Source organism: Lissotriton helveticus, chromosome 5_1, assembly GCF_964261635.1.
Source record: "Lissotriton helveticus chromosome 5_1, aLisHel1.1, whole genome shotgun sequence".
NCBI lineage: Eukaryota > Metazoa > Chordata > Amphibia > Caudata > Salamandridae > Lissotriton > Lissotriton helveticus.
In genome coordinates, this window is record NC_136065.1 from 2,087,921,000 (window position 1) to 2,087,935,869 (window position 14,870).

Consider the following 14,870-nt stretch of genomic DNA (forward strand, 5'->3'; position numbering starts at 1 on the left):
CATCCAGACACTTACACACATATTAGTGGCCTGCTCCCAGCTCCTTGGGACCTGTCTCGTCGGGGAAGGATTTATGGGCTGTGCTGGAGGACAGCGCGATGAGGCAATGTTTTCTTCTGCTGACGGTCACAGGGACAGCTCGCTTGCAGTGAAGTTTGACTCGGTGTATCTGGAAGCTGTCAGCAGGGAGACTTTGAAAAGGTCATGACAGATCACTGCAGATAAATGGGCAGGGGAGGGTGGCTCTTACAGGAAACAAATCGCCTCCCTTCTTCGGCAGCGAAGGCGCTGACCCTGTGCAGAAGGGAGAGCGGCACCTCTTTAAACACTCTGCCCGGGCAGACACTGTTCAGGAGCTGCTCTGTGACCCTGAAAGGGCTGACAGAACAATGCCCGCGTTTGTAGGACTGACCACAGAGGGATGGCGACCCCTGGCAGCCCCTCTCTTCACCCCCCCTCAAGTTCCCACTGCTGGAATCTCAAAACCCCAGGCTCACTGCTGCCAATATATAAAGTGTTTTCATAAACATCTGTACTGACTAATCTTACTGCTGCTAATTAAGTGATGGCAATCAATGCAAGCCATTAGCCATATAACAATGAACGAAGGAGCAAGGACTGTGGATGTAGCCATGAGGTCATCTGCATAGCGAGGGGCGGGGCGAGGGTGTGTGCGTGTCAGTGAGAGAGAATGTGTGAGAGAGATTGTCCCCCATAGCAGACAAACCAAAAGCTAAAAATGCAACCAGCTGGCATTGAATTGTTATCACAACCAAATGAATGCAATGATATTAGATTTGGGGGTCTCTAGTTAGCACAGGTAGCTACCTGTGACAAATAGGGACCCTCTCCTCTGGTGAGGATAAGGGGATTACACTCCTAAAATAGTCTCTGCTCACCCCCTTGGTAGCTTGCACGAGCAGAAGGGGTTTACTTCAGAGGCGTTGTAAGTTAAGCAGCTGTGACCACACACAGTAACCCAGTGACAACACTACAAATGGACACCACACAGGTTTTATATAAAAAATAAGTAGACTTTATATAGAGTTACCACAAGACCATAAACGACAAAAATACCCAATAAGATTACTTTAAGATGGTATATTTAAGCTTAGTTCAGTTCAGTTCTTAGATGCGACACTCTGCGTCAATGTACCTTAGGTTGCGTTGCGCTTCCACGACAAGCAATGTCGCAGCGATGGGAAAGGCGGCAAAGTTCAGATGCAAAGAAATAAAGACGTGAAGATCTTCCAGATGCGGCACGCTGCTCGGGGATGCGAGAAGTTCTCGGTTCGATGAGTGGACTGCAGCGGCGACACCCTGATAATGCGACGACAGCAGCACCAGCGGCGACACTCTTTTCCCACGATGCGTGAAGCTTCCGCTCGATGAGACACCTACAGCGGCGACATCCAAGATGCGACGGCAGCAGCTCCGATGGCAGCGCGCTTCTCGGGGATGCGAGGTGCTCTTGGTCGGTGCGGTGTGACAGTCCCAGCGGTGACACCCTCCTTCGGAGTTGCGGCAGCAGGCACAGCGACACGCTCCAACCTCGTTGCGAGATTCTTCTCCTGATGCGGTGCATGAACAACTACAGCGGTGACACCCACCTTCGGAGTTGCGACGGCAGCAGCAGCGACAGCGACACGCTTCCTCTTCATTGTGGCACGCTTCTCTCCGATGCGGTGCAGTGCAACAGTTCCAGTGGCGACACCCTCCTTAAGAGTTGCGACGGCAGACACAGCAACGGCAACACGCTTCTTCTCGTTGAGTCGCGCTTCCAGCTCCTTGCGACACGCAGTTCCTCAGAAGGCCCAAAACAGCAGCAGGCACTTCCAAAGAACTCCGGGGAGCTGGGGGTTGAAGTCTGTTGTCCCTGAGACTTCAGCAGGAGGCAAGCTCTTTTCCAAGCCCTTGGAGATCCTTCACAAGTTGAAAGCAAAGTACACAAAGTTCCTTTCTCCTTCCTTTGGCAGTAAGGCAGCCACTGCAGGCCAATCCCCCAAGCAGCACTTCAGCTTGGGAATAGTCTCTCCTCAGTTTCTTCAGGTTCCTCTCCTCAGTAAAGGTTTCTTCTTGTAGTCCAAAAGTGATCTCATTTCACGGGATCAGGGTCCCAATATTTATACCCCAAAATCCTTTGTTCTCGGAGGGGAGAGGGGCCTTTGCCCAGTCCAAACCAGTTCTGAAGAACTCTGTTACAGTCCTGGAGCATGTTGTTTACAGGACTCCTTCTCTTCTTTCAGTGTGCAGGGCAGAGACATCAGCCGCTCCCCAGGAGGTGGAGCCAGCATGTGGAAGGCAGACACAGTCCTATTCAAGGTTCAGGTGCAACTCCTCCCTCCCATCTAGATGAAGATCTCTCTATTCACCACTGGGTGACTCAGCCTGTCTCCTGGAATTCCCCAGCCCTGTCACTCACAAAAACAGACATAGGAATACACAACCTAGCAGACGCAAGTTTGAATGGTTATACAAGCAAATACCTACTTTCTAAAAGTGGTATTTGCAAACACAGAATATTAAAACCAAGTTCACTAAAAGATGTATTTTATTATTCTGAGTTCAGGCATACTAAACTCGAATTTCTACCATGTCCTCTGACACAGTTAGGATTATAAAATGTCATAACTCTAACAGCTAATTCTGACCTATGGAGAACAGGTAGCCTTGCAATAGTGAAAAATGAAAATGGCTGTTACTCACTATTAGGACATGCCACACACCTACCTTATCCTTACAATGCACCCTGCCCTTGAGCCTACCATAGGGGTGACTGATATGAAGAAAAGGGAAGGTTTAGGGACTGGGAAGTGGGTGCACTTGCCCAGTCAGCATGACAGTACCAGACTGCATGTAGGTTCTGCAATGGCAGACCTGAGACACACGTTTACAGGCTGCTTCTGTGGGCGGCACAACCAGTGCTGCAAGCCCACCAGCAGCATTTGGTTAACAAGCCCTTGGCACACGCAGTGCACTGTACTAGGGTCTGACAGGTAAACCCAACCAGCCAATCATGGAATCACGAATTAATACATTTTATTTATGATAGGGAGTGCATATGCACTTTAGCACTGATCAGCAGTGGTAAAGTGCCCAGAGTCATAAAACCAACAAAATAGGTCAGACAAAATACAGAAGGAAGGCAAAAAGTTCAGGGATGACCCTGCAAAAATGGCCAAGTCATCACAGGTTATTAAGAATATTTTCTCCCTATAACTCTTGATGGTGGCAATTAAGGCCGCCACTGGCCAACGCGGACCGGAGCTTTTTTAAGGCATTTCTTTCTTTAAACCCTAGCACTGCTGAACTTTCTAAGATTGAGTTTATGTGGATCCATCTGCATGTGGTCTTTGTACAGTGCAAACCTTGCCCAACGGAGGGCTCTACTTGCCCAAAAGCAGAGATACAGCCAAGAAGAGACTGGAGGGACAGCTCGCTTCAGGCTGTTTCAGCCACCCCTCTTCATCCACTGGCCTGGTGTTGTGCCGATGACATCGGGGCTTTTAGCCACCCCTCTTCATCCACCAGCCGGGTGTTGTGCCGATGTCATCCGGGCTTTCAGTCACCCCTCTTCATCCACTGGCCTGGTGTTGTGCCAATGACATTGGGGCTTTCAGTCACCCCTCTTCATCCACTGGGCTGGCATTGTGCCGATGACATCGGGGCTTTCAGCCACCCCTCTTCATCCACTGGCCTGGTGTTGTATCAATGACATCGGGGCTTTAAGCCACCCCTCTTCAGCCACTGGCCTGGCGTTGTGCCAATGGCTTCGGGGCTTTCAGTCACCCCTCTTCATCCACTGGCCTGGTGTTGTGCCGATGACATCCGGGCTTTCAGTCACCCCTCTTCATCCACTGGCCTGGTGTTGTGCCAATGACATCTTTCTCCCGCTCACTACAGCATACAGCAGCGAGCCGGCACCTTCAGCCACTGGCTCACTTCGCTGTGTGAGATGGCATTCTGCTCTTTCACCAGAGCACATCTCCACAAAAAGCAGTACTTCAGTGCCAAGAACCACTTTGGCAATGTGTGATTTTTTTTGAGGCCCACATATATTTCCATGTTTAGTCATTTATTTTTCATATTGCAAAGGCATAGCAACTCCCCCAACAATAGTGTTTTAGAAAAACCATGTTAAAACAAAGCAAGCATTCACAAAGGCAATAGGTTGGCAGCCAACTCCAGACCTTTGGACTTTGCCAATGGTAGCTTATTTTTTGTACCTCTTCTCTCCCAGTCTGGTGTGCCTGCCAAGGATGCGCCAAGAGCCATCAGAGCTGGCAAGAAACGATGGGCAGATTATGACTCACTGAAAGTCACTACAACTCAGTAGGCAGCCACTGAAAACACTTACAAGCATGGAGGCGAAGCATACTTCACCCAATTGTGGCAAGATTAGCACAACGGAAGTCTGAAACAGAGCACACAACCCACCGTAAACACCACCTACATGGAATGGTCACCAGACACAGGACTCTAGAAACACAACCTTACAAGACTGAGCACTTGGCACACTGAACGCTTAGACAGGAGGTAGGGAAGGTCTAATGACCCCAAAGAACAACCATGGATGACAGAAGATCCCATCCTGATTTGTAGGGACCAAACTGAGACCAGGTGCCACTACTAGAGTAGGTGAGTGTCTTTAAATAAGAACATTAAAGTTTTTTGTCCCTGTTGGTTAACTGCCATTTTTTTCACCGTGACATGTGCCCCAAGTCTATGGATACCTTGATACGTTGAGTCCCATAGTTTACTGATACCTTGATACTTTGAGTCCCATCAGAACAGACAGACTCACGTAACTGTACGTCAGTTGTGAATCGAAGTTTATGGATACCTTGATATGTTGAGCCCCTTCAGAACAGACAGACTCACCTAGCTGTACGTTGGTTGTGAATAAAAAAGTCTATGGATATCTTGATACGTTGAGTCCCTTCAGAACAGACAGACTCACCTAGCTGTACGTTGGTTGTGAATAAAAAAGTCTATGGATATCTTGATACGTTGAGTCCCTTCAGAACAGACAGACTCACCTAGCTGTACGTCGGTTGTGAATCAAAGTCTATGGATACCTTGATACAGTGAGTCCCTTCAGAACAGACAGACTCACCTAGCTGTACGTCGGTTGTGAATCGAAGTCTATGGATACCTTGATACATTGAGTCCCACAGTCTATGGATACCTTGATACGCTGAGTCCCATAGTCTATGGATACCTTGATACGCTGAGTCCCATCAGAACAGACAGACTCACCTAGCTGTACGTTGGTTGTGAATAAAAAAGTCTATGGATATCTTGATACGTTGAGTCCCTTCAGAACAGACACTCACCTAGCTGTACGTCGGTTGTGAATCGCAGTCTGTGGATCATGCTGACCTTGAAGGACTTGTAATGGTGGCTGCTCAGCATGTCTTGCATTGTAGCCAAATCAATCTGAGGATCTTCTTCAGAACACTCCTCGCCTCTAGAACCTAGGAGGGAAAACGAGATCCAGTTAACCGTAAAAGACCACGCTGAGAATGTGAATACATAAAATGCTGGTGCCTGCTTTTCAACAAGAGGGTTTGTGGGGGAACTCAGCTGCACGAGCTACTGCTGTTTAAGACTTACGTGCTAAAAGGTAGTAAAGATCTTATGTGAAACTAACAGCACATGTTGAGTGGTATGGAAGTCTGAGTAGGGTTTTGGACAAATTCTGAAATATCACAATAAAAATATATTCCAGCAGCTAACAGATGCATGTAAAAATGGTCAAAACAACTAATAATAAAAGGGATTTTACAAACAGTTTCCGTGATGACTCCAACATGCTAAATTTGTGCTGCTGTTTGCCAGCACAGACACTGATTTCTAAACACCAGCATGGATTTATGGCAACAGCGGCGGCTCCTCCACTAAGGTGGAGTAGCATCGCCTTACAGAAAAAGAAATATGATAATAATACCATGTTATTAGCATTTTATTTTTCAGTACTAACTCTGAAGTTGCTGGGTGTGGCTGAGCTGCCCATAGAGCAGAGGAAGGAGTGATGGACACTTTCTAAGTGCGTATGACAGTTTGGCCGACCGTCTTGGGCGAACAGACATGCACACTATTGCACAGCTGGATGGAGAACATGCACAAGCTCCCACTACCTGTCTGAGCAGCGAACCAGGCCGCTCAGACCAATCGTGGCACTGCTGTCATGCTGATGACATCAGCGTCGTGCTTAGGGGAGTCTGGGAGCTTTTGTGCTTCGACCAAAGAGGGCGTAGCAGAGGCACCAGCCGGCAGGTAAGTGAAAGTATCTTTTTTCCCTTTTTCTTTACCCCCCCTGCCCTGCCCCACCTCCTTTGCCCCATCACAGCCGCTACTGTATGGCAATCCATCACATGGCACCACTGTGTCTAAATTCAAGAGAGAGTTTATCAGTGGAGAATTTAACTATTTAATAAATGCTTTTAAAGAAGGATGAATCTAGCACTTTCAGGCTACCTCTTTAGTCTTGGGGTAACCTGGACTAGTCCACAATGTCACAGTTGTTGGAGTGTGATTGTCAGTGGGAAATTCTGACACTGGTGTTAAGCAACAATGGCAGGAGTGGTGGGTGGTGCAAGCTGCGGTCGACTCCTTTGAATTACCTTGGATCCTAATTTTTTCCTTTTATAAAAACAAATTAATCACTGAAAATAAGCACCAATGAGAATACTTCAGAGAATGTTTGGAGTGGGTGGCGAATGAAAACCAGATTCCTCCATTAGACTGACATTCAATTCACGGTGAGTGGTGCAAGCAATAAGTGTGAGAGCTGATGCTGGAGAGAAGCATGTAGTGCCATCTCAAACTACAATGATGTGATCTGAAAAGTGGTAACAAATCATAGAGTGCCCTCTACCCAAGAGCCTCCATGACCTGTAGGCAAGTCAAGAAGCATGGCTGGATTCTTTTGTAGCAGTTAGAGCACACAACCTTGTGTTTTTGCACAACCTTGTGGTCTGTCTGCACATGCACAAGTTCACTACCCCTATGAATGGAAAAGTTGCACACAGGCTGGGTGGCTCCAATCTGCTTGGGTGAAACCTCAGGGGGCGCAATCACCCCATTGCCTTTGCCAGAATACTCGCTGCAGTGAATAAACTGAGACATGTTCGTGGTGCCAAGTTCTACTAGAGCTGTGATGTAGTAACGCGGTATGTACTCTCTGATCTCTTGATGCAACAAGATCACACTCGTGTAAAATCCAATCTCCAAGGATCGCACCTAGCATCCATTGGATCACACGTACAAGGTGTGCCTTGGAGTAACAAAGCTTCACTGACTCATGAAGAGGGCTAACACCAGGGACTCTGCACCTCGCATTAACAAGGTTTATAACAAAGGAATAAAAAGGCAACCAGAAACAGAAAGTGGCTTAAGAGCAAAGCTTCCATGACAGCTAACAAAGCTTCATGGTAAATGCTGATTTGGTATGGTAAGGCAAATAAAAATATATTTTCATGACTCTGTCCTCTCTTCATTTTGTATGTTCTGGTCTTCTGTAAAGGCTAATGCTTGCTCCTCTACCTTCATCAGAGCAGTGAGGCGTTTAACCACTCAAGATGGGAAGTGGCAGAACAAGAATACCCATTAGAGACCTTGGTATGGGGCAGACGGCACCCTTCCCCGAAGATGGTGATCTTGGTGTGGACTATAGCAGTGGGCTGAAAGAGTACATTTGGCGGTGTGCCTTCGAATGCACCTGGGGCATGCATTACAATCTGTAAATGCACGAGCGCCAGGTCTTGATGGTGCTTACTCGTGCAATTTATGAACAGCGAATACAACATCCTTCGAGATCATGCATTTAGCAGGAAGAGGAATCTATAAATAAGAGATGGGGCTACAGGGATCCTTTCCATGCTTATGTACCTTACAGGGGAGAGTTGCTGGCTGGAAGACAGAGCACGACGACTCCGGTCAACGGCTGTCACATTAACTATGCAGTGGCCAAAGGTTCGCGCTTGTGTTCATCATCGTAGGAAGCGACATACAGTCAACATCACTTTCAGGTCAACTGTGCTTTTTTAGCATTTTATATCACTGAAGGAGTGTCGCTTATCACATACAGCTTTTGACTGTTAAGAGGGAGCAGAGATTCTCAAATCTCGCAGCATGATCGTGAACCATGAAAAAAGCTGTCCCTCTGGGTCCCTATCACTTTACTGGAAATGTGTTCTGGACACAAAAGACTGATTTATGTCCCCGAAGGTGAGATATGAGCTTATCTCTCCATACCCTCATATGAATGTATGTAAGTACGTATCTATGTGTGTGATATTAGTATAGGGAAAACTCAGCCAAAAGGCAGTGAAGCTTAGCCCAGGGACAAAGGCAAAGATGCAGTCAATCAGTGATCAGAGAAGTTGACTGTTTCTGTATTGCAACGTAGTGTTCTTCAAAGAGGTGCGTCTTCAACTCTTTCCTAGATTTGAGCAGCGTTGGGGCAGTCTTGAAGGATACAGAGATGCTGTTCCAGATCCTGGGTGCACAGATTGAAATGGCCTGCTGCCTTCTTTTTTACACGTTGTAGTCTGAAGTCTGATGGTGTCCTGACTACAGGTGTGCCGAGAGCCACCATAGATGGGATGCTGGTCGTGATTGCTTTGCAAATGATGTAGCTGGTTTTGAAGATAGTGTGCGCAGCAAGGGAGCCAATGAAATTCCATCAGGATTGGAGTGAAGCTACCATATTTCTTCAGACTCTGGATGAGACGTACTTCAGCTGGGACGATGGCCGTACGCGATTCCACTGTGGAGTCTGGGTGCCCATAGAGCAGGGCATTACCACCATCCAGATGACATAATACTAGGACTTGAGCTGCAGTCCTGAAGTTGCTTCCTGATAAAACAATTTCACTTTCTTTTTTGGCTAAATGTTAATTGAGAGTAGGGTAGAAGCTCAGGGTGAATCCAAGTGACTTGGCATTCGGTGAAAGTTTAGGGATGAAGGTGTCAAGGTGTAAGTCGCTGAGCTGGGTTTGTACTATTTATTACTTGTAGTTCGTGGCACATTGTGTGAATTAACTGGTGTTGGTTGGAAAGGTAGAAGGAGAACCACTGAAGGACACTGCCAGTAAATCCCATTCAAGACTCCAGGGTGTGGATTCTGGGTGGGAAGGTCGTGTGTGTCAAAGCCAACTGAGAGGTTCATTAATCTCAGGTGGCAGAAGTCATCTTCATCTGTGGTCAGGATGGCATTAGGTAGCGGTCTTTGTGCTGCAGAATGATCTGAAGCTTGATAAGTACTTATATAGGTACTGGTTACCATTGATGTGATCTTGGAGTTAAGTGTGGATTCCTTGTTCTATGTTCTTGACAATCAAGGATAGATGAGTGACGGGCTGGTAGTTAGCCAGGTCAACAGGATTTAGTGTAGATTTTCTTTTAAGAGTGGGCAGATATGGCCTGAGTTCAGAACTTCTGGAAAGATGCTTTGAAAGAGGACATTGGGGAACAGGGACAAGCGAGCTTCCCCGGAAAGAGTTTTAATGAAGGACATGTAAAATGCAAATTATGCAAAGCAAGTTTTTTGTTCTTTTTCCCTAGTAGATTTTCAGGAGAAATATATGTTGTTGTCACCGAGCATGCCAAAGAGTTGAGGGAACGGCTCACAGTTGCATCTCTATGTGACGATAGCTCTGTATGACTTATTCACTCAACTGCACCCATCAAGAGAATAGGTATCAGAGAAGACCTCATCCTTCACGCAGAAACATGGCTGATCACCTGCAAGGACGCCCAGAGCATGAGGCCCATCAAGGACCACCACTGGCTTCCCTCATGATCTGCAATGACCACAAATGGGGTCCCTAGCTACCTTCAAAGACCGTCACCGGCTTCCCTCACTATCCACAACAAAAACAAGCACTAGCTTCTCTCCTAACATACATCCCAACACTGACACAGCTATCCACATGAAGAATCAGACCCTCGGCCTGAGAAACTCTTCTGGTCACACCCATCAGATGCACGGCCCAAACTTACTTAGATGTGGAGTCCTCGAGGAAAGAACAGAGAAAACAAAGGCAAGCTTCTCCTTTGATGCCCTGCACAGCGATGAGGGCCCCCTGCACTAGAGGAAGGTCTCACTCCAAACCTTTAGAACAGAAATGAAAACTTATCTTCACCTGCCAGCTCGTCCCCTTCCTCCCACGTGCCAGCCCCTCCTCCAGACTTCTCTGCATAGCCTCGACCTTATGCTATCGAAAGATTGGACTGCATCACCCTGGCCTTAAGCAGGTGCTGGCATCGGCCTATGCATCAAATGTTTGTACACATGTGGCTGTGCACCCCTGGCCCTTAGCTGCTCTCATGTGCATCATGTAAAGTGCTCACTGCCCCACGTGTCTAAGTCCGCACTATCACAACCACAATGGAATCCAATGAACCGACGTGCAGCATGCAAAGAACGAGCCTCGGGGTAAAGCCAAGGCAGACTTGTAAAATCTCCGAGCTGAGGATAGGCAGGGTGCACAGGGTGCAGCAAGGCCTCTCGATGCATAAACAGGGAGGCGAACCTGCTCTCATGGCCATAGGAGCACGGGTTCAAACCAGACGGAGCCCTGGGTCTGACTGCCAGGCTCCTCCAGTTCACACCGTCTGCTCTGTATTCACCCAGTCAGACTCTCTCTGCTGGAGCTGAGGGTCTAAGACCCTCGTTAGGAGTGGCCGTTTGTAGGTGCAGGGGTCCCGGAGGGCCGGAACACCCGACTCAGACCAGTATCACCGCAACAAAATACAGCTATGAGGACTTTTCTCCCCGAAACAAACCAGAGCAAACTAGTCATTTTCCGTGCGGCTATACCAAATGTTGGAGAGGGCTGGTGGGGGCAGAGAGTGTACGGGGAGGGGGCAGGTTTTCATGGCAGGCTTCAGCATATCTGGAGGAGCAATGCCCCCCCCCCTCTGGCAGCTGCAGGGGTCAGGCGGAGAATGAGCAGTGTTGCCCCTGCAGCATGCAGAACTGCCATTTGTCCACAGTCCCAGTATTACTGGGTCCGAAGTTTGCAGACCAGAGACATTCAGAATAAACTCCATCTTGAGTTATTGATCCATTCATTCCGACAGCCTTAGTGCTGGTCTGCAGGGGGCAGCATTAGTAAGAGTCAGACTCAGCGATGAATGGAATCCAAGCTAACCGTGGGCGTTACTGCAACCATATTAGTAGGTTAGATGTCTTCCGGGTTCAAGTTTGAAAACTGATGCAACTCAAGCTGTCCCCACTTTGATTGTGCTCCTAAGGCTTGGATAGCCTTCCTAGTTCTGCTTAGCCCTTTGGCTTCATTTCCCAACTGTAAGATGATTGGTCTGGTCCGGAGGACATCCTTTGACCTTGATGCCCTATCCTTAAAGATACACGACGTAGACGGCTATAATGATACCCAACAGGAGATCCCACCAAGAACCCCCACACACAAACACCCAATGGGCATGCCTCTCGACCTAGAAGGCGCCTTAGCCATTAGCAAAGTCCTCCACCTTCAGACACCAACATTACACATCCACAGTTGAATGGGGAAGAAATAGCCAACGATAAGAGAATTTGAGCACACTCTGTGACCCAAAACACAACTCACAACTTGAATGAGACTCCGCTCTACGTGGGAATATCTCAGACCTTATTACGGGGTTCGCCTTTTGTCTGGATCTCTCGATGCGATTATACCCATGCCTTCCTCCCACACTTTGTTTAAAAAAAAAAAAAGTATTCAGATCTCATAATTACCTCTCTTTTTCTTGCATTAGTAGATACAGGTCCCATTTCCAGCACGTAACTGGGGACACACACCATATTTGTGCAACTAATATTCGACTTGTGTATTGTGTCCATTTACAAACAAGCATTTACAATGCAATAGGTCTCGCAGCATTAAAGTTTGAGTTATTGGCATTGTGTATGACAATGCGTTGATATGCTGATAATAAAGATATTAGAGCGCTTTACGTGAGCACCAATTACCTTACACAAGGACACATTTCTGTTTTGCTGGCACAGGGAGATTAAGTGATTTGCCCAAATTCACAGGGTGTTCAAGTTCAGCTGAGACCCGGTTCCCCAAATTCCAAAGTTGGCGGCTCTGGTTACGCCGCATCTAGCCTCGTTCCTGTGATGGTACATTGGTATAACCCAAAACAGCAGCTTGTAGAGCTCATGCTCCCTGGGAAAAAGATAAACGGCCCTCCCAACATACAGCAAAGTCTCCCTTGGTCACTGCACTTCATGCTCATGAAGTTTCAGTAAGGACTGAGGGACCTAGTCTCTGCGCGCATCGGACTGTTTGGGGCGTAAAGGGTGACTTCTCTCCCGAAATCTAAGCTCTTTGATGTGGCTGTATGAAAGCAGGATCCTCTCTGAGAAACAGGCGAGACAGTGCTCTGGAACACAGCACTGACTTCAGAGCTTGTAGCTTGGGAGGCCACAGCATGCCTAGAGTCTTGACCAGCACTTCTAGTAGCGCCCTATAACGCGGCACAGGCCATCCTGTTTAAATGTCCTGCCACGGAATCCTGTTCACTGAGTGTAAACCTGGTCTGCAGTAACTCGCAATTATCAGTACACAACTGAAATGCATTGCGATGTGTTCCACAGCTGCACTAGCAATCATGCATGCTGATAATATTAGGAACATATAAAAAAACAAATCCCCGCCGGGCCGCCGCGCTGCCTGCGACGACCCGGAAGCGGTTGGGAAGCCGGCCCCATCGCAGCGAGAGGGAGAGAGAGCTGCCCGAGGAGCCACGAAGGCTCCGCATTGAGTCCCGCGGGTGAAGCGCATGGGGAAGGCGGGGCTCTCATGTGGTGAGAGAGCCCCGCAAAGCGCTACCGCCGCCCGAGATGCAGATCCGCCGCCGAGCACCGCCAGAACAGGTGAGTGTGTTGAGTGAGAGGAGGGGTGAGTGGGGGTGGGGTGTACACGCGTGTGTCTGTTTGAGTGTGTTTGTGCGTGCGTCTGTCTGTGTGCGCGTGTGTCTGTTTAAGGGGGGGTGCGTGTGTGTATATGCAGTGTGTGTATGGCTTTCTTTGTGCGCATGCGTGAGTGACGACGTGCGCGCTCACGAGGTACAATCTCGGAAAGAAAAAGCGCGTGGAACATTGCTGTCCTCATTCCCCCAGAAGTAACAACATAAGTCGTCTCGCCCTAGACAGCAAAGCTTCGCTTTGCTTTCGTCTAGGCGAGACCTAAAAAGAGTAAGGAATACCTCCACATGCCTAACTATCCTCCCCAGCACTATGTTCTTCCAATGTGTACATATTCTCATGGGACTGAGTGTGGATACTACATTATGGAATACCCCCCCCCCCCCCCCTCCCTTGCAGAGCTCGAGCCTCTAACCCAACACCAACTTCAAAGCCAATCTCTACTTGGACATCAGGAGATATTACTTTCAAAGCTGTACGCATAGTCCAGTGGTGGTTTTTGAGGTGTACGAATGAACAACTCTGGCTCAGCGTGTTCATGCCCAAGTACATCCTTTGGTACACTGACTGACTACGTGACCAACACACCGATCAGTCACTTGATTGACCGTCTTCAGAAGGTCACACAGTACTACAGCCTCCTCGTGTTGGTGAACCAGGTTTACTGAAGTTTCGCTGCCCCTCCTGGAGACGGCTTCTGCTCTCTCACACAGATCATCTCGTTCCAGTCTTCCTAGGGAGCATACCCCATGTTGGCACCATCCGGGAACCGACACGCCAGAAGCCATACCTTCTGGCGTTGTGAACTGCCTTGTGCAGCAACATGCAAACCCTATCAGTACAAATCTACGCAATTATGCCCAAAAACATGGCATGTGCAGCGTTTGGAAAATGAGGTGTTTGTGACGACCACGAACTTAGGAAAAGTAATTTCCCATTAAACTAAAAAGGCAATTACTCAAAAGATTGATGAAATACCTGAATTTCTTTTCATTTTATGGATCTGGACTAAAACCAATCTAAAAATGAACGTACGTGACATACAATTTTTAACAAAGTGATTCCTGTGCCAGCTGCTAATAAAGCATCCTAGCAGCAATGACAATTCAGAAGCTTTTAGATAAAGTGGTGCATAAATATGGTGAAAATTGATTTAGCTTCTTGCAGGAGATACTGAGGAATGGCACTTTTTGTTTAACACACCAGCTAATGCAGCCCTAAAAGCAGCAGCAACTGCCAGTCCCCAGCCCTAAATTTACAAGTGGAGATTAATGAAAACAGTGATTTTTCGCTTCTGGCAGGTGCGATGGGGAATGTTTTTTGCGGCGCTCCAAAAGTGATGTAATCACTTACAAAAGGCCTCTCATTTTTTATATATGTTTATTAATTTTGACAAATTAGAAAGTTGGATTTAACTGAAATCGCCAACACTGCTACCCTTGGTGCATGATTCGTGTTCATTCAGAAATTTGAAGAGTGAAATATTCTGTTCTGCAATTTAAACCAATGTTCCTTCTACTCCCTTGTGTTTGAGTCTGAGTCACAATCAAAGCTTGCTTACCCGTGTTCTTAGCGCGGGTGTGAGGCGCTGAGGCATCAGGGTGCAAGAGCTGGAAGGGGGACATTTCAGATCGCCCAGAAGATGAGGGCGATCATGGCCTTTACTGGGTAGATAAAGAACGCTTCCAGGGATTGCTTAGATCTTCCAGATTCAAAGGCGGAAGATGCAACTCTATGTCAGGGGGCGGGGGAACGGTCTACATGCTGGGGAACTACATGGAAAAGGCCTGCCATTTGTCTATGACCTGGTGAGATCTTAGCTTCTGGTGGTCCACCGACACCTGGAGATGTTGAGGTTTTACACCCGGTGAGATGCTGTGTGGGGCACCTTGGTCCTACTGTGCATCCCACGCAGCAGGTTTCACAC

At 47.8% G+C, this 14,870-nt stretch overlaps 1 protein-coding gene across 2 annotated transcripts in view; it reads right to left on the minus strand.

Annotated features, from left to right (window-relative positions):
* The window catches only part of MAPKAP1 (MAPK associated protein 1), a 733,860-nt gene that overhangs the window by 107,565 nt on the left and 611,425 nt on the right, over positions 1 to 14,870 (minus strand). For both annotated transcript variants that reach the window (XM_078646092.1, XM_078646093.1), the window contains exon 9: positions 5,337 to 5,477. In XM_078646092.1, coding sequence (XP_078502218.1) covers positions 5,337 to 5,477 — 141 coding nt within the window. The remainder of the gene's footprint in view (positions 1 to 5,336; positions 5,478 to 14,870) is intronic.